The sequence below is a fragment of the Aulonocara stuartgranti genome, assembly GCF_965226115.1.
Source record: "Aulonocara stuartgranti genome assembly, chromosome: 1".
Lineage (NCBI taxonomy): Eukaryota > Metazoa > Chordata > Actinopteri > Cichliformes > Cichlidae > Aulonocara > Aulonocara stuartgranti.
The window spans coordinates 23317951-23342273 of NC_138939.1; the positions used below are offsets into that span (position 1 = coordinate 23317951).

The window sequence follows — 24323 nt, forward strand, 5'->3', positions numbered from 1 at the left end:
ACTAAAATGGTATAAAAGATGGACAAACAAATTATGTTATTAAAGTTTATTTAAACCTGAGTCAGAGTTTCAATTCATCCATTTTATCTCATTTAAAACAAAAACAGTAGTAAAGGTGCCTTTTTATGGGCAGGACTGTAAACAGGGTTTTTTTTTCCTAGTTGAATAATGAAGTCACACAACTATAATCTGAGTAACACACCTGAACATTTTCACTCCAAGCAGTACATTTCTTTGTTTTGTAAAGTGAACAGGGCCATCTAGTGTTCAGAGAGAGAAACACCATCACTGAACATTTTTAAAACAAGTTTTGTCGATTTGAGTTTGCTTTACAGAGAAGTAAAAAAAGATTTAGATTATTTTCCTTAAAAAGTTAACACTCAGCTTTTGCACATTTTACTTTACAAAGAAACAATAAAACATTAGGTTTTAAAAGCTTACATCACCAACTGTAGTTCCAACACAAGCACCTTTGTTTGCTCACTGAAGGTAAAGTTATGTATTCACAAACAGTAAACTATCACACAACGACACTGACGGCTGAAGACATGATCTCATCTCACAGTTCGAACTAAAGGCTTTAAACACGTAAAACATCCGCACTAGTAAACATAAAAGAACATTAAACAAACCATTTTTTTAAAAAGAATGTAAATATATAGGTCTACTGGTTCCACAACGTTGTTGCGTTTTAGCTGAAGCATTCCAGACACAGACGCACTTTTCGCTCAGCAGCTGCTGTGGTTAGTGCATCTTGAAATTTAGCCACTTCCAGTTTTTAAGTAGAAAACAACAAGACAGTTTTTAATGCAATAGTTGGTAATAGATGTGGTTTATAGAAGGAGCATGAAGACAGAAAAACGTAATGGTAAAGAAATGGTTGTGTTTATCCACACTGATCACATCCTAACATCAGAAAAAGGACAAATGAAGCTTGTTAGTTGCACAGGAAACAAAAAGCCTTAAAAAAAAACAAAAAAAAACTAATTGATCATTTTTAGTACATCATCAGCGCCCCCTGCTGTGCTTCACGAGTATAGTCTTGGGTGTTCTGGTGATCTGTAGCTCACTCAGCGCTGCTATCTGCTGGTGAGTCAGGCAGACAGACTTAATGAAGAACTGTGTTACTGAGAAACGCAATCAAAGAGCTTTACATGACAGAGCTCCTCTGGTAACACTGGAGTGTGCCAGTTTGCTTTGAATGCCTACCACAGACATGAGCAGTGTGACCCCAGCTGCACTGGGAATGTACCAACATATTCCTACATCTCAAAAAAGGCTGACAAAACACAGCAAAAGGAGGCCATCGTCCCACAGCGGTGGACCAGATCCATGCATAGTAACAAAATGTAAAGAGACCAGATGGAAATATTGATGAAAACTGACAAAGTTGGAGCCATTGCTCTAAAGTGCATCCAGCTCTCCAGATGAGTTATGAAGAGCTAGTCACTGACCCTTGCACTGAAGGCTTATCATAGCCTGTCAGAGGTAACATTTCGGCTCCTCCCCTCAAGCTAGAGTGTAAAGAGGAGGAGAAGGGTTAAATTTAAGACACATCTCTCAGAGTTTCTGGTTCCTGTGTTTCATTGTTTGACAGCAGAGGGGGATGAGCAGGAACACCGATCCTGTAAGGCAAAGAATCTTTAGTCAACATCTTCCTGGTGGCAGACACCAGGAGGGAGTAGTTATCCGGGTTGTACTCCGACAAAGGGGCACGCGCGTGCAGTAGAGGGAGGCTGTCTCTGGTGGGCTGCGACAGGAAGAGGGGTGGTCGCCTCTGGTTCTCGCCGTCCTTCATGGAATCTGGGAGCGGTTTCCGTTTGCTTTCAGGTAGGAGCATTATGCAGAGGACGGAGAGGACAGCGAAGGAAGCGAAGACAACATGATGGAGGAAATAGCCACCATTGTTCTGGAGCTCCATCAGGGAGGAGGCGGCCCTGCCAACACAACCCAATGCCAGCACCAGGCCAAGGCAGCCACCTCTGGACGAGAGAGAGGAAGCACAGGAAAAGGAGAATAAATCACCAAGGTGAAAAGATCGCACGGTACTTTGTTTCAACCCATTTTTTTTTTCTTTGTACTTTAAAACTTCCTTTTGACTTTGCAGCAAATGGGATCAATACGTCCCATTTTCAGTTTAATCAAGAACAAAGAGACATTTACCGAACTACAGTTGGCATCACCTCACAGGTGAAGAATGCACTGAGCATGGCGAGAGCCTGAGAGAACAACAAACCCACAACGGAGAGCACCAGCACCAGGCCACCCTGCAGGTCTGTCAAACACAAACGTCAATAAAAGAGTCATTAAAACCAGAGAGTGAAAAACTTTCTGGGATGTGATCCAAAACTTTTTCAAGGAAACTCTGAAGGGAATTTACAGTAGATCTTATGGGCCTGTGTGGATGTTACATACATGGTGTAAGGGCCAGCAGCAGGAGTGAAGACAGTCCAGTGATGATGGCAGAGAGGAGAAGCATGCCACGTCGGCCAAAGTGATTGATGGACAAACACAGGAAGATGCAGGCGAGCGCTCCAGTTACCACCCGGAGGAAGTAGCTGAAGTAGAACTTATTGGAGAAAGTGTGCAGGTTTTTGGTGAAGCAGTACTGGATGCCTGTTCCAATGAATCTGGATGGCAAAGGAAAAAATAAAATAATCAGGTTGAAAGCGGGTACCTCAAATCCTAAAAATTACCCGTTAGGGAATATCTCAGTCCATCTAGCTCTGGACCTGTCGTGGCACTTGGTAATCAGTTTTGTGGTTTAAGCGCAGCAGATATTGAAAGCATGTTGTACATTTCCTGCCCTCATGGTTGATGCCATAGCAACACAAACAAAAACAAATGAATTGTTTCCCCTTTAATTTGACCTCTTCTGTAACAAAGTAACAAACCACTGATGTGTACAGCTGATGACAAAGTATTTCCCCCCTTCCTCATTTTTTACTTTGACATATTTCCAGGATTTCAAATTTTCAGGTCAAATTTTTTTTTATATTAGACGAAGACAACCCAACAAGGAGGAAAAAGCTAACAAAACATGCCTTTCCTGTGTGGAGAGTAGATGCCCTCCTTGCTAAATCATGAACTAACTCATACTTTGTTTTGGTTTAGAAAGCTTAGTTCAATTTCACCAGCCACACTCAGGTCTGATTACTGCCAGTTGGATCTCGACATCACTTAAACAGGAACTCGAGTCCTCATTTGAAGTTCAGAGTTCATGATTCAACAATAAGAAAGACTGGGCAAAACATGGCACCATGGGAGCGATCCAAGGAAAAAACCCACTACTGAACAAAAACACCACAAAAAGGTTTTTTCTCACTTCTCCTCAGTGTTAAGAAAAACTCAGTATCAGTTATCAAACACTCGCCTGCAGTTCTTGTTCGTTTTTGTTCAACCCACTGAATTAAAGCTGAACGTCTGCACTTCAACTCCATCTGAGTTGTTTCATTTAAAATGAATTCTGGTGATGCACAGAACCAAAACTGTCCAAATATTTATGGACTTCATTGTAGCGCCCCTGACTCGGGACCGCTGATTTCATGAAGAGAGGAAACTCACAAGGTGAAGCCGAGTATGAGGCAGTTCTTCCAGATGACGTGAGTCCGACGCAGCTCCAGAGCAGAGTGGTATCGTGGCTGACTGTCCTCGCCGTACACTGAATCAATCTCTGTAACCACAAACAGGGAAATCATTTAAACTGATGTCCCAACAAAGTTAAACCCCACTGAGTTTGATTTGGAAATACGTGTTGCTTCTACCAAGGAAATACCAGGGTTTAGAAATTGGTGAGGTCCAGATTTTTCTTCTCTTAATGCATCACGTTTAAGGTTTAGCGCCTGTGCTCCAACAACCAGGAGAAAACTGTACACGCCTACAGAGAAATCCTAGAGGTGTGTGTGTGTGTACCTGACAGCAGGGTTTCGCCAGGGTAGAGGTCGTCTTGTAGAAAAACACAATTTCTTTTAGAGAAATCCTGAAGGCTCCTCTTCGCTTGAGGAATCTGAACTGTGGCCAGCAGCCAGCGAGGAGACTCTGGAAATACCGATGCACAGCTGAAGGAAAAAAACAAACAAAAAAAACAGTTATTATCCATCACAAATATCAATAGCAAGTCAAAAGGCTTTGACATCTCAAACAGCAACATCATAAGTGCTTTAGTCACCATGTTATGGCCAAGTAAGTGAAAATCTGTATTAAAGTGTTTTTTTAAACTTGATCTTATGAGTGGGTAAAAATGAGAAATCATACGGTAGGCATACTCTGCTTTATAGACAAAATATAGACATTGGGGTCATTTTTCTTCCCCATTGACTTCTAAGCAGTGTACAAGGTAGGAGTTGCCCCCTGCTCGGCATTAGAGAAAAATGCATGTTTAAAGTTTTTTGCATTGGCTTCACTTTCCAGCCTGAAAGCTCCATCCATCTTTAAAATACAGTACACTGTTTACAGCTGGGAATTACAGACACGTTTATATACAGTTCCCCCCTCCACCTGAGGTTGGAGTGTAATTAGACAGATTTCAAGGACGTGTGCGGTCTACATCATGTGCTCAGAAATTCAATAAGACTTGAGATGATTCAATTATTGTATTTGTAGTTGGAAGCTGTTGCTGTGACAACAACATGGTGGAAGTGAAATAGTCTCCCTCTTCTGGGAGGAAATTTTTTTAAAATAATTAAAGAGCAGAAACAAGATCTAAACAATTTTGATGCCGTGTCTAAAATACTTTAATTTGCCTGCAGCATTTTGTATTGCTTGGAGTACTGACAGTTTTCCCCCCCAAATCTAAGCTGGTAAATATGGCATTTCAGCCATCTAGCCACGATGACACAAATGCATGAACAATTTTTAGCCCAGAGCACACCATGTTAGTTTTGTAGATTCCCCATGCAAAATAAAAATGACACAGCCTCTCCTGAGGCCTTTAAGCTGTTACCTGGCAATTTTTCAGAGCATCTGAGTGAATGATAACACTTGTTGTTATAGGGTCTCATGTAAAGACCGTTTGAGTGAGGACTGGGTGTTATCTACTAAAATATCCCAGATAACAATTAAACAAACATGGAGATTCTTGTGAACTGGGGTGTGGCTTGCTTGAAGAGGCCTGAGACAGGAACGAAGATCGCATTATGTTATGGCGTGAGGACGGCACATAGAGAACCGCTGGGGAAAAAAACAGCGTGTTTACCTGTGCGCCTCCAAAAACACTACCAGCTGACTCACCACCAATAGGACAGCAGAAGAACTAAAGGCAAAGTGGCCACCGCCTGGAGGACGGGCCAATCACGGGACAGAACCGCAATGCCTGGCAACAGCAGTTCTGCCAGCACGCCGAAGAAACCACTGACCATAGCAACCATCAGACGATGGGGAGGGTCGCAAAGCTCCAACCCTAAGGGGATAAGAAGAAGAAAAAAAGAAAGCATCAGAGCACAGCTGAAGGAAAGCAAACCTATTCATCCCGTTGCTATGGCAGCCACCTCGTGCCTAAAGCACACTGTAGCACATCCTCAAACTTCATGTCAGCACAGGTCATGTAGCATGTAAGGGTGAAAGCCCCGCCTACCTGCACCTCACTGTACAATACCTTGTGCAATACTTTTTGTAAATAGTCAACAGTGCAATAGACTCAATACTTGAAATGTGCAATTCACTTGTATTTTTATTCCTATTTATTCTATTTATCCCCTTTGTATATTTTATTTATATTTGTCTCTGTATTTGTGTGTAATGTGTAATATATATATATATATATATATATATATATAAATAAAAAACAGTTCTGTAACTGTAACTTCGGTCGTTGCTGTGCTTTTTTTGGAAGTCGAATTTCCCAGAGGAACCCACCCGAGGGATTAATAAAGTTCTATCTTATCTTACCTTCACCCCCTGTTTGGTTTAAGAGAAAAGGAAATGCCAAATGGAACAGCCAGGAAATTTAAAAGTCCCATTTTAGGTGATTTCAATAAGAATCAGTCTTGTTTTTCTAATTTAAAGTTAATTCCTCAACATCTGTCCTTTATTTAGTTTTTATTTACACTTATCACTTTCTAAATCTTTGATAGAGTCACCCACTCATCCAGGGTTCAATCGGTTTAACTCCTGTACCACCATTAAGACTGCTTTTAAACCCTCATAGGCAGAAAAGGAAGTGGCTTATCTCAAGTGACTCCTGCCATCAAAGACCTGACCTCCCAATAGGGGAGACCTGAAGTCCACCCTCGTGCAAAAACATGAAAACCAGCATTAAAACATAGAATCTGCTCTCAAATTGTCAAAATAAAATTTCAACATATTAAGTTTAAAAGAAAAAAAAAATTTATAAAGAAAGAAGGATGAAGTGGAACGGTTTTCAGTGTGGACGTGGTCGTTAGGGTAGTGAGGAGCTCACTTCCTGGTTGCCCTGCCTTCAGTCCTGTCCTGCTATTATATCCTCCTGCCTATAGCACCCCCCACAAAAAAAAAAAAAACCCAAACAAAAACAAAACATTTTCCCCTCTCAGCCTAACCCCACACAGCAACATAATCGGACAGTCCAAGAAAAGAAAAACAAACAAACAAACAAAAACAACGCCAAAACAAACCCTGGAGTGAATTTCGACCTGACCTTGCAGGAATGTGGGAGTACGCCTCCCACATTCCTCCCATTTCTCATATGCATCTACAATCTCCACCTTCGCTCACTGCGAATCACTACCAAGCAGAGAAGTTTTGCTGAATCTCCTGCTGAAGACTGAAAGCTGAGGACTTTTCATAGTGGGGTGGCTCACTTGTGCCGTTTGCCCCACAGAGAGAGGACAGCTGAAGTATGACCGACCTTCACACCTCTTAGCTCAGCTCCAGTCACCTGCCTGCTGTCAGTCACAGCCTGGTTTCTTTAGTTACCAATATAATATCCATCTCCAGTGTGCCTGCTACAAACAACTGAAGCTATAATTCTAATAACAGAAAAAAATTCCTGCTCCCCCCCAATAGTCTTGAATGGTAGCATATTTGTACACCTACCAGTCACTGGGTAAGCCTGTGACTGGTACTAGGGTTGCGCCCACTTTTGCCTTCAGGACTGTTTTAAGGCTTCATGACAGATTCAACAAGATGCTGGAAACATTTCTCAGAGACTTCGGTCCAGGCTGACATGATGGCATCACAGATACTGCAGATCCACCACATCCCAAAGGTACTCTGAGGCCATCCGAGTTCAGTGAACTCAGTCATGTTAAAGAACTGTAGTGACTGGACCAAGTGGACCACGGTCACTGCTCAGGTATTTATTACATATCGACATGTCTCTGTGCATTATCCCTTACACTGTCAACAAATCAACTTCGCTCATTCTGATTAATGACAGTCTCCTGCCACAGCCTGTGAGCAGGAGAAAGTCCACAACTAGCTGGTGAACACAGTAACATTTAACAACAAAAGAATCAACTAGATATGTAGGCAGGAGGAAAAGAGGAAGACCTCAAGAGGAGATTCATGAATGTAGTGAAGGAGGACATGCAGCAGCAGATCTGCTGTCGGCGACCTGAATGGAGCAGCCAAAAGAGGAAAAAAGAAAGGGAATTATGACCACAATACGTAATGTCTCTGCACGACTTGTATATTTTAGTCTCCTAATAAAATTATATGACCAGACAAATGTGGAAGTCTGTCTGACGGATGATGTGATTTCATGAAAGTTATTTAATTATTCCTCATGTTATCAGAGGCTTCATGATGGAAGCTGAACTGATTAGAGACACTTGGTGGTTATATTTATCTACAGCCTCTCTTTGCAAACTACACAGTTTAATGAATACGGATAATAGAAATGAGCAGTGATGCAAATGCTCCAAACAACTTTCACAATAAAATGCTGTCAAGTTTAGCATAGTTTGAAGCATGAACGCATCTTAACTAATTTGTCTGGAGAATCAAACATGAAGCACTGCAAACGGTGATCTATCAAAGATACTGCTTTAGACTGAAGGTGAGGAGATTTAGTTTAATGCAATGCTGCAGTATATCCTTTAATGCATGAATTTCAGACTTTACTATGAAAGTATCAAGTCTCATTTCAGGACTCTCCACAAATAAAGATAAGATGGGCAAGATTGACCTGCTTCTGTGGGGACAACAAGGGCTTCTATCTTTTCCACTGATAAGATTAGTTCAGCACAGCATGGTGTACAGATAATTAGCTGGGCAAATACATTAACATTATTTAACTTTTACACGACATCAGATTTTTCTCAATAGAAAGATATAGTATCAGGTATCATTGCAATCTCTTGTTCAATGATTTAAGAAGGAAAACAAAATAAAAGAGAGACAGCAAGCTGATTAGCACGCTTTAAAGTTGAAACCATAACCCCGGAGAGCATGTCAGGCTGAGGGATTTTCCCCTCAATGACACGGCACGCCATGACAGATGCACAGTAACGATCATGTGCCACTTGTTATTTACCCTCTGGCCTCTTATGTGTGTAAGTAAAATGTGAACATGTGACCAGTCCATAAAACCTTTTTCTACTTCAGTGAGAAAGCTCGACTGCCAGACATCAGCTTTAAAATGTGGATACAGATTACTTACGGGCGATGTAGGAGGACACAAACAGCCCAGCGAGTGAGGCGCCTTGAGACAGACGCAGCAGCAGAAACACCACCACACTCCTGGACAAACACAGAGCTACACCCAACAGACTGGACAGACCGACGGACAGGAGGAAACCTCGCCGACGACCCAACCTGAAGACACAGACGTAAAACATGCACGAGTGAAACTTCACAGCCTAAACAGTCAACACACACACAAAAATGATGATCTAATGCAACCGTTTTAAACACATTTATTCTGGTGTTTATGTTCTTCATATCTTATTTAGAGTTACATATCAACTGAGGTTATTACTCACCAGTCACACAGGGTGCCTAGAAATATGTATCCCAGAATCCATCCAGTCATGAAACAGATATGCTGCACGGGGATTTTCCAGTAGTCACTGCAGACCAGGTTCCACTGCAGGGGAGGAAAAAGCAGCACAAACACTGATGAATGTCATGAGTTTAAAAGGAAATGTGAGACAATAATTCAATATTTCAGTGCTCTAATGTCAGAGTTCTTGAACAACACTGTAGGTATACACGAAGACTTTTAGGTACACAAGTTTAACTGCTTGTTAGCACAAATATCTAAATCAGCCAATCACATGGCAGCAATCCATCGCATAGTCAAGTTCAGACTGAGCATCAGAATGAGAAAGGTAATTTAAGCAACTCTGAGCGTCCCATGGTCATTCCTGCCAGACAGGCTGGTCTGAGTGTTTTAGAAACGACTGATCTACTGGGATTGTTCCCACAATCATGTCTATGGTTTACAGAAAATAGTAAAAAAATAAAAAATAAAAATGTTCTGAGGCTGTGATGAGTCTTGATTTCTGTTGCAATATGATGGTAGGGTTTTTTTAAAGCATGAAAGCAAGGATCCGTCCAGCCCCTACGAGTTCAGACTGGTGATGGTGATGAAATGGTGTGGGGCACATTTGAGCTCTTATAATCAAGTGATCATGGTTTAAACGGCACAGCCTAAGTGAGTACTGTCGTTTACGTCCATCCGATAATGCACCATGCCACAAAAGTCAAATCGTCTCAAACTGGTTTCTTGTACATGACAGCGAGTTCACCGTGCTCAAAAGGCCTCCACAGTCACCAGATCTCAATCTGATGGAGGTTTTTGGGATGTGGTGGAACAGCAGATTCACATCATGGATGTGCAGCCATCACTTCACCTTGGACTAAAATCTCAAGGAGTGTTTCCACCACCTTGTCGAGGACAGATCAAGGCTAAAGGGGCCCAACGTGGTACTATGCATGATTATAAAGGTGCTCATGGGTCCTGACAGCGAGCCATTTTCTGGCTAACCGGGTCCATCTACTGTTTGTAGTGTTGGTGCCTTTTGAAAAGTTTGGTAATGATATTTAATGTGTAGTTAATTCTAGCAGCAGTCCTTCCAACATGTTTATGCTCCAGTTCTGATGAGCATTTGCAAGCCAGTTTTCCAGAGGTACTCCACATCCAGCTCCAAAATGGTGAGATTTTAAAAAATAAAAAAATAAAAAGTCAATTTCTTCATTTTAAATTGCAATTGGATGAAAAACAAGTGACCAACTAAAAAGGTAAGAAATCAAGCTAAACGCCTACACTGCAGAACCTCAGCACGAAAGGTTTCAGTCATACCAATGCAATTATACTTTATGTATAAAACATTCTATCAAAGACTTAAAAGGCACAAATTAGAGCTGCTCCCAACATGCTGCATACATCATAACCTGACTATGTAACATGCCGAGAATAGCAGTTGAGTCAAACGCACAGAGAGCCGTCTGTGGGGGAATCAGGAATGTAGATCATGTTGTTTGTAATCGAGTTAAGATGCCTGCTGACAGTGTTATTACATTAGAATAAAGTGCCAGCAGCTTTACGCCTGGTTAGTACCAGTCCCTGCCTGTAAGAAAGATTCTCATCTACTTTCCCTCCAGCCTCATCTCCTCTACTTTCCTACAGACACCAGTCATGTTTTCTGTATTTTACAGATTGATCCAGCCGCACAGTGTAAAGTCAAAGCATCAAAGGAAACAGTGAAGAAAGTGAGAAGAGCTCAGAAAGGAGCTAAATGAAAACGACTGACTACGTGAGGTCACTTTCCAATGTGCCGAGCACATTTTAGGGTTTGCCTAGGAGGTTCCTGGGGGGATCAAAATTGTAAATACGGCTGAGAGACTGGTAAGTGGCATCAAATTGCTAATACTTAAAGCTAATACAGAGACGATGCCTTCTGTCCCATCTCCTGGGACAGACTTCAGACCCCCACCCACACTTAACAAGTAGTTAAGAAATCTGATCATCTTGAGTATTTTTTCACTTAAATCAACAAGCCAACAAATATTGGTTCTTCTGATCAGTGCGTTTGTTGTTATTTTGAAAATAATGCAGTTTAGAAGTGGTACAAAGATGCGCTCAGGTGTGACCGGATCGCTTGACCAGCATCATGTGGAGTGAATCACATTTAAAACAGAGGCCAGGAGGGTCATTCAACTGAAGGTGATGGGACATTTGATCATTAACAGCTGTTCATTTTTGTTAATCTGTCAGCTGAGTAAGTGATACGGTTTTGTTGTAAACCAGTTTAATCAGGTTCCATGATTCATGGTTCCAGTTCAACGTTTCTTGCTCTTTAACAATAAGATCTTTAGGTGTGATCAAGTTTTTTGTAAATATTTGGTAAGGATTTACAAATTTCATGCAATGTCAGTGGTGTCCAATTGCACCTGGCCTTAGACTCATATGAGTAATTCTATGCAGACCCGCGATAAAGTGCACCCGTACCCCTTCCATAGAAATGAAGAGTCTACATAGCAACCAGGTGCTGATAATCAAATGCACTTGATTAACTGATCATCAGTAAGTGAGAGTTGTAGCAGTTGCAGGTCTGAAGCGTCAAAGTGTGCGTTAATATGATGCAACAATCTTCCCAGGAATGGACGTCCCAGCAAATTCACCAGAAGGTCTGACCATTCAATATTCAGAAGACTGAAAAACAAAACAGAAAAGCCCAAGAGCTACATCTGAGACTCTACAGGCCTCAGTTAACATGTTAATGTTAAATTTCATGACAGTACAGTTAGAAAAAGACTGAAGCAGCGTGGTTTGTTTGGAAGTGTTACCAGAAGAAAGTCTCTTTCGTCTAAACAATCAGCGCTGCACAGGTACCGCACAGGACGGGCACACGGCAGTCGACCATGAATTCCTCTGTGCACCAAAGTATTCTAGAGTCAAATGTGAGGCCATCAGTGCAAAAGCTAAAGCTTGAAGGAAACTGGGTCACGCAACAGGACAACTGAATGACTAAGACAAAAAAAAAAAAAAAGGAAAAGAATCAAGATCCAGTCAGAGTACAGACGTCAACTGTAAGAGAGCTGTGCATAACTGAACACCTACAAACCTCAATGAGCCAAAGTAACTCTGTAAGGAAGAGTGGGCCAAAATTCCCCCACAGTGATACGAGAGGCTGATGAAGTAATGCCTTTTTTGTATTACTTTGAGTTAAAGGTGGTTCCTCAAGCTACTGAATTATGAGGCACACATAGTTTTTCCTCTTCTGTTCTTTTTCACATGACTGTGTGAAATAGTAGTAGTGAAAACAGGGTACCAAATAAGATAAGATAGAACTTTATTAATCCCTCGGGTGGGTTCCTCTGGGAAATTCGGTTTCCAAAAGCACAGCACTGACAGAAGTTACAGTATGTTGTTTGTTTGTGTTTTTTTTTAATATATGTGTATATCTCTATATCCACACACACACCCACACACACACACACACACACACTTATAGCAATTTTAGATGAGCTTTATCTTGCCAAGTTAAAAAGAGGACTCTTCTATTAAAAGTAAAGCCATTATGTCAATATATGTGCTGAAACTAAGGTAATCGCAGCGGCACAAGCATTTTTTTTTCCCCCAAAGGAGGAATCCACAACACAGATAATTTCTATCAAGGTTTCAACCCTCTCCTGGAGTTTTTCAGTCAAAATAAAATTACATTTTGAGGGTATACGGGACACAATTGTCTCTCTTTGCTAATGTTTTTATTCCCACTGGGTCTTGTCGTTAGGATTTCCTACACAGACTTATTTTCCAATTGAACTTACCGTCACTTATTTCAAGCAATGACGACTGACGGCACATGAGAAGACAAAGAAGGAACAGTGATGTGAATTAGACATCTGATCCGATTTACTTAATCCAGGTTACTGGAGCAAACATGAACTGCTTGAACCTTTTGATCAGTCGGGTCTCCTCACCAACTTCCAGCTGCCTACAGAAGGTAAAAACTAAACTCCTCTCTGTGCATTATTTTATATAGGAATATCATCTGGTGCCATATTTGCTGCATGGTCATTTGAACAAACGCAAACTCATTTCAAAATATGCACTAAATAATCAGTGTGATTGCAAAAAAGTTGCATACAAATTAAGGGCCCTTTGGAAGCCTGGACCCTGCAGGGTAAGCTCCTCAAACATTAGTGGCCACAAACGTGAACATCCGTCTCTAAACTTGATAAAGTTGGTTTATAGAGGAGAGTGCTGGACAGCTATGGTTAGTGACTGTTATTCCACCCAGCGCCCGTGTTGTACTCTGCTCAGTTTTTCCGTTACTGGAGTGGTCCTTTGTCTTAGCGAATGACGACATGAGTGGAGGAAGCCGTTGTGTTCAGGGTCTCAGGAAGGAACTGGAGGGGGGGGGGGGGGGGGGGGGGGGGGGGGACGACTTCTAATTTCCCCACTGCCACAGTTTGTCATAGAGGCCTCATGATAAGGCACGATACACAGATGATAATCTGAGAACAAGCTCAGGGGCAATTACCCATAATGACTGTGTCCTGCTCGTATTACCCCCCCACATCAGCTGCTAACAGCCACAACTGTCCACATTTTGATATTTGTTTTAAGATACTACAGCACAAAACAGATGTAGTGTGATTGTGTAGGGGTGTAGCACAGAACTCTGTGGGCCCCTTTTCCTTCCCAGATCCATATCTGTCACGCATATGAGTGTTTTTTAACAAATGATTGAGCTGTAAACAACAATCTGTTCATTAGGATGCTAATAGTGAACTGTCCATGAACCACAGTTAGCTAAAACATCTATGACGTGTCCATACGTCTGCGCAGTTTGAAATCTCCCATGTCAACCCAGATGTCTTAACATATGGAAATCTGCAATTAAAATGAGTTTTTCCTTGGAGTACCAAGCTCTAGAGTGTGTTGTTTTCTTATTTTTTATTAAAGTATTTATAGTTCCCAGGACAAAAGAAAAAAAAAATGCAGTCCTAGTTTTGTAACACTTTTCTAAAATGCTATGTCTTCCCATCACCCTCGGGGTAACCTTCATTATCCTCTCTCCCTTTACTTCCTCATCACATCCTCTTGCTCACACAGGACTGACGTGAGCCTCACACAGTTTTCAACCTGCCTGTTGATAAGGCACCTCAGAGGTCAAGCCAGATCACCAAGATCGTACAGTAATACATTCTGTCAGAGGTGTCCTAAAATACAAACCACGTGTGCTGGGAATTTACCCAGTGGGCTTCACGCTAACACAGAAACAAACAAATTATAGGGCTTTGGCATCTCTCCGAGCTAGGAGACCTAGGTGAATTGCACCATACTGGAAGGGCATGTTTGCTCATTCTATGAAGCAGTGGATAAAGGGACTTGGTGCTGGTCTGGAAAGACTAACGCACACAGCTAAAAGGAAAGAAGTTTGTGCACCTGCACTCATCTGTAAATTAATCAGTTTGTGCAATTCTATTTTGAAATAATGTATTTGATTGGTACGTCATTTGTTCAACGTTAATGAGTCTCTGTGCACCTGAATGATTTTTCGTTGATTTAGGACGCATTACTGTGGTCCAGGTGTTCATTTAAGTTGTTTTGCATTTGTTTTAATGAAATTGTGCCTGTATATTATCATCATATCATTATGTAACACGAGGTTTGTTGGTGTTCCTCTGGTGAAGTTATACAGCAGGACATACAGCAGACAAGTCTGGATGATTTACAACAGATGAAAACATTTGAGAGTCATGCCAAAACATGGGTGTTGGCAGCCTGCCTCACAGTGCTTCAGCAGAAGTAGCAAAAGCTAAATGAATGTGTCCATTGTCATCCACCTACCTGCAAGCTTACGTTTAATTATTTTATTTAAAGCAGTGTCACTGTGGGATTTTAAGATGCCACGTCATCAGCTTGAAACAACGTAGCTTCCTCAAAGTGTCCTGCTTACCTCGTGGCACCCTGGTTGAGAACCACTCGTCCAACATACAAAGCTTCAAGCTGCTTCACATTAGTGTTGCTGAGCTCTATGAGCCATATGAGCTCAGCTTGTATTACATGATTTGTAAAAAGCACCGCCTGCTGCTGATGTGCTCTCTCCAGCTGTTTCTGAAATTAAGTAGTGCACGTTTCATGCTGTTAAATTGTGCTAGGACTCAATGGTGGTAAAGGAAGAAACTGGGACTGCTGTGGAGATCCACAGCAACATGTTTATAAAGAGGTCAAATTAATAATGAGCAGAAGTGAGTTCAGCTTCTAGTCCTCCACAACAGTCCCAGTTTCTCATGTGTGGGTCGTTCTGATAGATTTAGGATCACATTTGACATTAAGCTCAACGCCTTTAACAGAGGCTTACGAATTCTCCTTGGAAAAAACAAAACACCTTGACAGATAACCTTCTGTGCTGAGAAGGCCAGTCCCACTGTGGGGTGGACTAAAACTGTTTTGCAGCATTTCTAAGGGGGCGACAGTGCCATCTATAATCAAAGTTCAGTCATCCAACTGTTGAAAAATATTTATGTCGGAAATTACCCAGAAGTTACAGAAAAGGTAGGAAACTAATGCAGATGTTTATTTCAGGCTTGCAAGGACCCTGGGTTTTCCCATGTAGAAGGCCCCTTGTTCATGGTTTAGGGGTTTGTGAGGTCATGATGGGATTTTTATTTTTTATCTTTTGGGATGACTCCAAAAGCAGGAGAAAAGCTTAACCTCCTAGGACCTGGTATCCACATGTGTGGACATCACATTTTGGGTTGTCTAGACCAAAATACTAAATTTTGCTCTACAAGGGCCGGATATCCACTTATGAGGACATTATACTGCCACTGTTCCATCGAAATTTAAAACCAATGTCCTCATGTGGATCTCATTTTTCTCAGAAACAAAAATCGGGTTAAAACAAAAAACAAAAAAATCTGGTAATTCTTTGTTTTTACATTAATCAGGTCCCAATCAGCCCAATTAGCAAAGAGAAACTAAAAATGCATGCCATGAAAAAGTTCGGGTGTTAGGAGGTCAAAGTCAGAGTTCACGCGCTGGGTTAAAAGACAGTTAAACCCTGCTTAAAAGCAAAAGTGCATGTAGGACTGCATATTTGAGTGCCAACCTGCTTTCTTGGAGGCAAATTATCATTATACACTTCTTATATGAACTATGAAGCATTTGTTCCCTGGCTGGCTGGCCTCTCATCTTCGTTCCCGAGAAGCCACGGCAGATAAACGACAGTCAGTAAGATTCAAGCAAACAAGAAAGTGTTAACTGCTCAACTTGAGTCAATATTGACTGAAAGCTGCCCAACAGTCGTGTTCGTGACACAGCGTGCCTTTAAGCAGACAGAGCAGCTCAACGAAACAAGGCCAGAAACGAGCACGTGAAAGGAAACTGCTTCACCGGGTAAGAAAATGTAACCCAAACCCACAACCTGTTGTATCTCTGCCTCCTAACTCCCCCACAGATCTGTATATTAACACCAGGGCTAAACGTGCGTCTTACCTCAGTGACAAAGTTGCTCTGGAGGCCCGCTACATGAGAGTACTCCCACCCTGTGGTGCAGGGCACCCTCTCTCTGGGCGCGTTCTCGGAGAGGTCCGAGGAGTTGGGGGGGTACTTATAAAGTTCACAGTGGCTCCGACCGGAGCCGTTCACCCAGGGGATGGTGAGGTTGAGGTACCCTTGTGTGGAGAAGTTGCTTAGGAGGAACGCGGAGGGCAGCAGCGTCGGGTCTGGCTTGCAGTGGTACGAGTCCGGGATGAGTGTGTAAAACACGTCGCTGAACAGATTCAGCGTGACGGCGAAACTGGGGAACCAGCTGAACACGACCACGATTCGGTTATAGCGCCCATAGCCCCCGGTGTGAGGGAAAACCTTAGTTTCATAATCCATTTGAAGTCGACAGCTCGTGGTAACAGACGGTCCGAAGACTTTTACGCAGTGAGAGCGCACAGCCGCACGACGCTGAAGCAGGCAGGCAGGGGGCGGATCTTAGGGTCACACAGCCCCGGGGATCGACTTTTATGACACACCTGCTACTTGGAGACTGAGTGACTAATTTCAGGGTAATCCCCAGACAGCGGGAGTCCAGGGAGCTGTCAGTAACAGTCGATGCTTTTGATGTCTCCATGTGACTCACAGCTGGACTTGACATGAAGACAGCTACCCTGGTGGAAAGCTCACATTAATTTTCAAATTTAAACCTCTGTAATTTCATCGAAACGCTTAACTCACAGCTATTTTCAGGAATTTACTGTTTAATTTTACAGAGGTACATTTTACTCCACTTTGAAAATCTTGTTAAAACACATCAATATTTGTGCTATTTATACAATTTTACACAATATGGCTCCTCAACCACTTAGTGTATTATTATTACAAGTTAGACAGGACTGCATTGGAAGCGGGCTTATTTTTTCAGCCTGAACTTGCTGTGCAACAGTAGAACAGAATATATGTAATACTTTCAAACCTCAGTTAAAAAGATTGATAATTAGTTTTGCCAGCATTGGCTTTATTCTGCTGTTGCCATGTTGTTTCCCTGTTGTACAGGTTTTCTGGTAGTTTTTGAATGTATTTTTTTTCTGTTTTTATTTATTTATTTTTAAATAATATTGATATTATATATATTGTTTTGTTTTTAAAATCAGTTCTGAGATTTAAATTGACATATGGCTAAGTCAACTGCATTTACAGCAGTGCTTATTAATGTACACTTTCCCTGTTAAAAAGATTTATTTTTTTAAATAAAGAATATTTTATCTCTTATACAACAAGCAGTGTTTGTGACATCAAAGGAAAATGATTTGTTCTTACACAAAAACATAAGATTATGCTGGGTTACACAATGAACTGATTTAAAGTTTGTACGATCTGAAATGTTAATATTTCTTTGAACCCATAAAACACAAAACTGCACTTTGATGCCTGCAGTGTGAGGCACATTTAGAAATGCCTTGCACTTCTTAGATGGGATAAATTAACACAAACGTCATTGATCCTATAGTTGGGAAATTCTTCTTTTGTTACTTCAGTTGTTTACTGTTATCTGAACAGCAGGAGTAACATGTGGGAGAAACATCTGTATTGCTTTAGTCTGGTGACTCATAAGACAAACAGGCTTCTTTTGCCTTGTGACTGTGCAGCTCACCTTATCAGCTGCAATGAAATCCATAAATAGGTGAGGCAGTGTTATGTAATCTGTTAGCAGACAGAAGTCCTCTGGGCATGAGTTAAAGGAGGGCTGGTAATTAAGGTAAAAAAATCTGATTTACACAGAAATATTAAAGTTGACTCAGTGGACTCTTCCAGACTATGAGTTTAACTAAAGCACGAAATCCACCACTAGATAATTCAGACATTTAGATTGTGAAACGCTACAAAGATTGGACACCAAACACGTCATCCTGCTATCAATAGAAACACATCTTTGGAGTGAAGACGAGTGGCGTAACCAGGCCTTTTGGGTTGTTTGTGCAACTGCTCTGCCTTAAAGAAAACAGACATGCTTGTTACCTTAAACACTTTCCTGTTAAAATTTTTTTAATGGAAATTTAAAAACTGCCATTTTTTATATTTTTAAAAAACCTTTGTGATAATTTTAGTGTGCCATTATGCAAATATTATTCTGTACTTAGGAGGAGCTATTCAAATATGAAAGGATATTATTTCAGTATATTTCAATGTAAATGTTAAAAACTAGATGTGACAAACTATTTTAGTAAATAAAAGCTAATAAGTAAAAACTAAAAATTTTGTGATCTTGGAAATGTCATTATAATAAAAATGATATTATAGATATTATTTGACTTTAGCATTTGTTAATTTAGTAAAGATGAGGCTGATAAAGATGCAATCTGCCTGATGAAGCTTTGATGGACATATTTGACATTTTGCATGTCTCCAAGTCTGTGAGTGAACCGCACAGATTTTCCAAAATCCTGCCTCTGACATCCTCCACAGAATAATTAAATATATGAATTCAAATAATAATTAAAAGAACAATCTAACACTGAAAAATACTAAACTGACACTCATTGTTTTCAAAAAATAAAAACATGAACTGAAATAGTCCAAAATGAAACAAAAATACAAAAACAACAACACAAAACTACAATATCTCTGGGCAGCTCTATGAAAACACAAAAACCAAAATGCAGAGAACGGCTGGTAATATTTCAAAATTTTATTAACGAACATAATCTCTGAGGAACAACAGCAGTTCTCGCGCTCTCTGTACATGCAACTGTAGAAAATAACAATTTAGAATTTTTACTTTTCAGTTTTAGTCTCCCCCCCGTCCATACTCACTTTCAGTTTCTCTCTTTTTTGTTTTTGCTTTTTTATTAAATTTTTTGTGTCTTTTTTTCCACGTTTAATTTTTTTTGTCACTTTTTTCTTTTTTGCAGGAAATCAACAACAGCTAGAGGTGAAAGTACTGGATTTCTGTTACAGCACTGACGATAGCATCAACAAACCCATCGTGAACCAACCCTCCCCCCTTTAGCTGCTCCATCAATATGTACACAAATAAACTACATTGTACAAATAAAAAAAAGAAAAAAGAAAAAGAAAAAAAAAAGTTACATTGTTACATCATAATCACCTGCAGCGAGCGCGACACGGCCCGTTGCTGTTAGAACCCCACATTCTACGCAATTTTTCAGACTAGTACAAAGAGGAGGGTGCAAAACGTCCTGGGAGGTTTTATTTACAGAGCTATGTACAGTATGTCTCTTTCACACATTACAAGGAGGAAAATTTACACAGCGGAGACCAACTTCAACTCAAAACATACCACAGGTGCCAGAAAAAAAAAAAAACGAAAACAAAATAAATGATAATAAATAGGTTATTTCCCACCATTTAAAAGAGTAGTTCTCCATGCTTTTTATTAGTCATAATCCATTCTAAAAAATAAAATAAAAAGGAACAAAGAATTTAAAAAAACAAAAAGGCTTGAAATCGTGATTCTACATAATGAAACTAAATCATGTATATTTTTATGTCCAGTAAGAAAACACAACAAGTCTAAAAACAAACATTATGAGCGAATGTGAGTAGAGTAGAGGTAATATGTTGCTGACTGAGGTGGTGTCAGGCTAGCATCTGTATCACCACGGCCAAGAGCTCTACTATGCATCTGCTGTGTGTCTCTGTATCTTAGCCAAATATTCACGCCGGATGATCAAAGTGAATGGATGTGTGTTTGGTCTATTGCTCTGGGGAACGGAAGGGGGGAGGGAGATCACCTGTCGGCTGTGTCGACCATCACCATTTCAAGCCTTTGTAGGTTGTTAAACATACGAACGATGGCAGAAGTACGAACAAAGGCAGGGCTATGAAACTGTTTTTATGTTTTGTTTTCAAAAAAAAAAAGAAAAGAAAAAAAAAAGAAAGGTGCCACTCAAAACGGAAACGCTCTCGATGTGTTGTAAACAATAGTGAGAGGGTGTCGGTCAGGGCGTTGTAGCGGTATACATTCTGCTCAATAAGCAACGTGATTGACATGCCACTGGTTTTTATACAGAACAGAACCCCTCCCCCTCCCTCCCCCAAAGATAAAACACAACAACATTCAAAGCTACATACACTTTTTGCTAAAAAACACACAAGGATTCTTGAACAAAAGACACCCGCGACCCTCGTCCCCAAAACTGTAAGAAACCAACAGTAAAATAAAAACATGAGTTTTAAAAAACAATTTTTCCAGACTTTTTGTTTCCAAACATATACCAAACCAGGGTGTGTGTGTGTCTCAAAATTAAAAGAAAAAAAAATAATACCCAGGACAATACATCTAGCCACCTTGTCTGCACAGTGTAATAGCAACAACCATTGCACTTGACTAGACATACCATACACAGCTATGCTGACTGACAGTGTGTAAATAACTTAAAAGTTTAGGATCAGAATATTGCCATCAGGATACGTGAGCAGCTTTCACACACAAGACCGTGTGCGTGGGGCAGGTCGGGAAAGCTTTTCAAAACCCACTAAAAACAGAGAACCAATACAAGTCATCACAAATCAACGGTTCAATGGGATCCTTTAGTTTTTAAAAGTCAGTCTATTCAGCATTAACCTATTTCTTCCCCCCTCCACTGCTTCTGTTGACGTCTGTTCACTTTTTGGTTTGTTCTGAGAAGATTTGAGTCTGGTAACCTGTCTCCTCGGGCCTGACACAAGACACCACACAACTGAATAATAACAGGAAGTAACCGAAACATTTAAAATCCCTGACCACACTAGCCCCAGCCCCTTGTAGGATAAAAAATAAAAAAGGAGGACAACGTGACTTGGTTGTTGAGCCTATTCCCGTGATTTTAAGTGGGTGTTGTACTGGAGTCCTAACATGGAAATTAACACCTTTAAAATCTACTTTAAAAACACCCGTCTAAGTGGAAGGCCTCAGGTCTGCTGAGCCATGAATAAGTGTTTTTCTTTCTGACACACTGGCACCACCTAGTGAGTAAAAGTTGTAACAGCACCATGAAAATAAGCTGCTCACCAGTACTGTGACATAAGGGGCTGACAGACTGACAGTGTTTTTAGGAGTCTGTGAGGAATGAAAATGTCTCTGTGCCTGTTACAACTCTTCAGTCAGTTCAATGTGAAGTCAGACACTGGGAGGACAGGACGAGTAGTGAAGCGCTGAAAGACCCGTGTCTTGTTGGTTTTAGACGGTGACGTTGTGCGATGATTCATAAAAAAAAAAAGTCAAATTGTTTTCTTTAAATTAAAAACAAGCGAAATAATAATTTCAAACAGTTCTACACTCATATGGTTTTGCTTGTGAATGACATCTCTCTTCCATCCCACCCATATATATATATATATTTATTTATATACTTCTGTGTGACTTTGCCCAACAATGAGTACATTTTTTTTTTCACTGAAAAAGGCATTTTCTTGGTTCGAAAATTTTCAGATATAATTGTGTAGTAAAGCAATGAATAATAATCCTCTGTCTATTCTTTAAATAAATCCTCAACAACTATTCTGCTACATCTGAGGGGGCTGTATGGTTGTCGGCCCGTGAGAGGCCCATTTGAATGCAGAAGTGTTCTCTGTCAGCTGCTTGTGTTGCGGTGACTCGGGTCCAGGCGAGCCGCCTCACCTAACCCCGGATCGAGTCAAAAAATGGGATTATACAACTGTGCACTGGAGTCTTTCAATACTGACAGAATCGTGTACATGTTTTGGCCCATGGATATGAAGGGGGAAAGTGCTGCCCAAAAGTGAACTGTACATAAAAAGATAATTTTTATTTCTTTTATGTTTTTTTTTCTTTACACTTAACTGAGTGATATTACAGTACATAGGTTATTTACAACTGTGCAGTAATGTGTGGCAAAATAAATTATCTAGAAGGCAGCAAGAATACATTGGTTAACGAATATAAAAACTGTACATAATTTACGGAATACAACTTTTTTTCAGTTTTCTTTTGTTTGTTTTTTCCATTAAACTAATATTGGCTCTGTAGTGTTTCAAGTCACTTCCTCAGAAACAATGAAATGCCCAAGTAAAGAAATAGACAAAAACAATATTTCTCTCCTGCCAAAAACCACAATTTCTCAAATAGTCTCTTTGAATCTCAACATTCGTTGTGTTTGTTTCTTCTGTCCTGTGTGTGTGTGGTTTCTTTTTTTTTTTTTTTTTTTCCTTTTTTGCAGTCCATGGCGGTCTGATGTGTTTTGTGGTGGAACGAGCGGGATCACTGAGGAACACTCCGGTCTGTCCTCAGAGATCCGTTCATGTCCTCTTTTGTTAAGCCAGGCTGAGAGGCTGCACGAACGGTCTCTTCCTCTCAGACACTGGGCCCTGACGTGCACACACATCGTGACCCCCACCCTCTCTTGCTTTGTTCCAACCTGCTGCAGCCTTTGTTTCACTACTGTTTAGCCAAGCTCGGTGCAGTGTGAACAGAGAGGGCGTCCTCTGGGTATCTGGGTCTCATAGCCCTGAAAGTGGCTGCTTCTAACCTCCTGGATCAATTTAAGGATCCACACAATTCACCACGGCTCCACTGACTGCATCTGGGTCAGCGCTGGACTCTGTCAAGATCTCCTGGCCCATGTGGAGACTCGTGTCAAAAAGAAGGAGGCGTCTCCTCAGTCCTCCCCCAGGACAGGCACCACTCTGTTGGGAGAGCTCTTCTCTGGTAGATCCCACAGTAGCAGCGGTGGTGGTGGGTACTGAAGCAGGAACCACAAACGAATGCAGAAAATAAATCTGTCCTCCGTCTCACCAAAACTAAGCGATGAGGAGGTGTGTCCCAGTGCCAGAGCCTCAAAGCAAAAACTGTTTCTGCTTCTCTCGCTCTGATCAAACAAACGCATAAAAACTTTGAGGATGAAAGTGCAAGTTGTGTATTTTCTTTTCCCCCATTAAAAACATTTTTTTCTTTCTTCACGGAAGGGAATCGAGAGCAAGTTTTTCAGCTTTATTCTTTTTCTAGAGAATAAATTTTTTCCCCCTCTATGGTCCTCTCTCAAACTTGCTAGCCCTTTCCATTCGTTCGGTTCAACGAAGTCTCCTTGATAAGAAGTGATTGAGACTAAGTTTTCTCTCTGTGGGAAGCGGTATGTCACGCGGGCAGCAGGACAAAGTCGTCGTTGACATCGACCATTGGCACGTAGAAGGACGGCACTTCGTTGACGCACAGGGATTTGTGCCCCGCTGGGTCCAGTTCTTGGACTTTCAGCTGCCACTCCATTCTTTGCACCGCATTGAGAGCTGCTGCCTCGTGCTGCTGTCGCATCAACAAACACGTCTGGGGAAGGAAAAGCATAGCATGAATATAGTGACTATGCACACAGGTCATGGTTCTCATATGTAGAGATGTACCATTAAATATGTAATATCGGCATCAAGATGGCATTTAGCAAAGTCAGTGGTTGTTACTTTGTGCTTCTATTATCAGTTATTTTGTGCAAAGTGCCAGTATTTACCTTCATGCGGTCGTATTTATCATCCACGTCCTGGATCCAGGAAATGAACTGCCGCGCATTGAAGCGATCTCTCACAGATTTGTTCTCATCACCCTAAGAATGCAGAAAAAGTAAGAATGTGGACTAAGTAATGGACATAGAAATACTTAACACTTGTTTTTTTGAGATACTGATACATTTCCCACCTGGCTCTCCGATGGCATATTGTACACTTCAGAGTCCAACAGCATGGTGCAGGCGCTGAACGGCACAGCCTGATTGGCTATTGTCCTGGCTGCCCTGCAGTGGACCCTTAAAACCTCCTGTTCACATGAAACAATCAGCTTCTCCTGTGAACAGCAAGCACAACACAGAAAGAAATAAACATTGATGATATGAAGAGGAACATCATTGCGTCAAACAAATGGCTGTCATTCAAGTAAGTGAGATATATGAAACAGATTTGTTCACTTTGGCTTCACCAAGGCGTGGGGACTATGCCGATTTCACTTGCATTT

At 41.0% G+C, this 24323-nt stretch overlaps 2 protein-coding genes across 3 annotated transcripts in view; both read right to left on the reverse strand.

The window, feature by feature from the left end:
- Positions 1-31: 31 nt before the first annotated feature.
- slc22a31 (solute carrier family 22 member 31) lies at positions 32-17058 on the reverse strand. The gene is made up of 9 exons (XM_082528531.1): positions 16373-17058; positions 8901-9004; positions 8579-8733; positions 5230-5398; positions 3913-4058; positions 3565-3673; positions 2416-2630; positions 2164-2275; positions 32-1982 (listed from the first exon to the last, which is right to left on the reverse strand). Exons 1-9 carry the CDS (start codon positions 16760-16762, stop codon positions 1547-1549), a joined length of 1836 nt encoding a protein of 611 aa, XP_082384657.1. The 5' UTR covers positions 16763-17058; the 3' UTR covers positions 32-1546.
- A 1982-nt stretch (positions 17059-19040) lies between these two features.
- ankrd11 (ankyrin repeat domain 11) overlaps positions 19041-24323 on the reverse strand; it is a 117339-nt gene continuing 112056 nt past the window's right edge. For both annotated transcript variants that reach the window (XM_082528284.1, XM_082528283.1), the window contains exons 12-14: positions 24012-24155; positions 23827-23919; positions 19041-23648 (exon numbers count right to left, since the gene is read on the reverse strand). In XM_082528284.1, coding sequence (XP_082384410.1) covers positions 23463-23648; positions 23827-23919; positions 24012-24155 — 423 coding nt within the window. In that variant the 3' untranslated portion in view covers positions 19041-23462. The remainder of the gene's footprint in view (positions 23649-23826; positions 23920-24011; positions 24156-24323) is intronic.

Bases quoted from the DNA above. Each gene is read 5' to 3' on its own strand.
- slc22a31 (XM_082528531.1), bottom strand. From the start codon at position 16,762: ATGGATTATGAAACTAAGGTTTTCCCTCACACCGGGGGCTATGGGCGC. The intron at 2,276-2,415 runs GTATGTAACATC...TGTGTTTGACAG, and splicing joins GCTGCTGGCCCTTACACCAT to ACCTGCAGGGTGGCCTGGTG. The intron at 1,983-2,163 runs GTAAATGTCTCT...TCTCTCGTCCAG, and splicing joins GTGATGCCAACTGTAGTTCG to AGGTGGCTGCCTTGGCCTGG.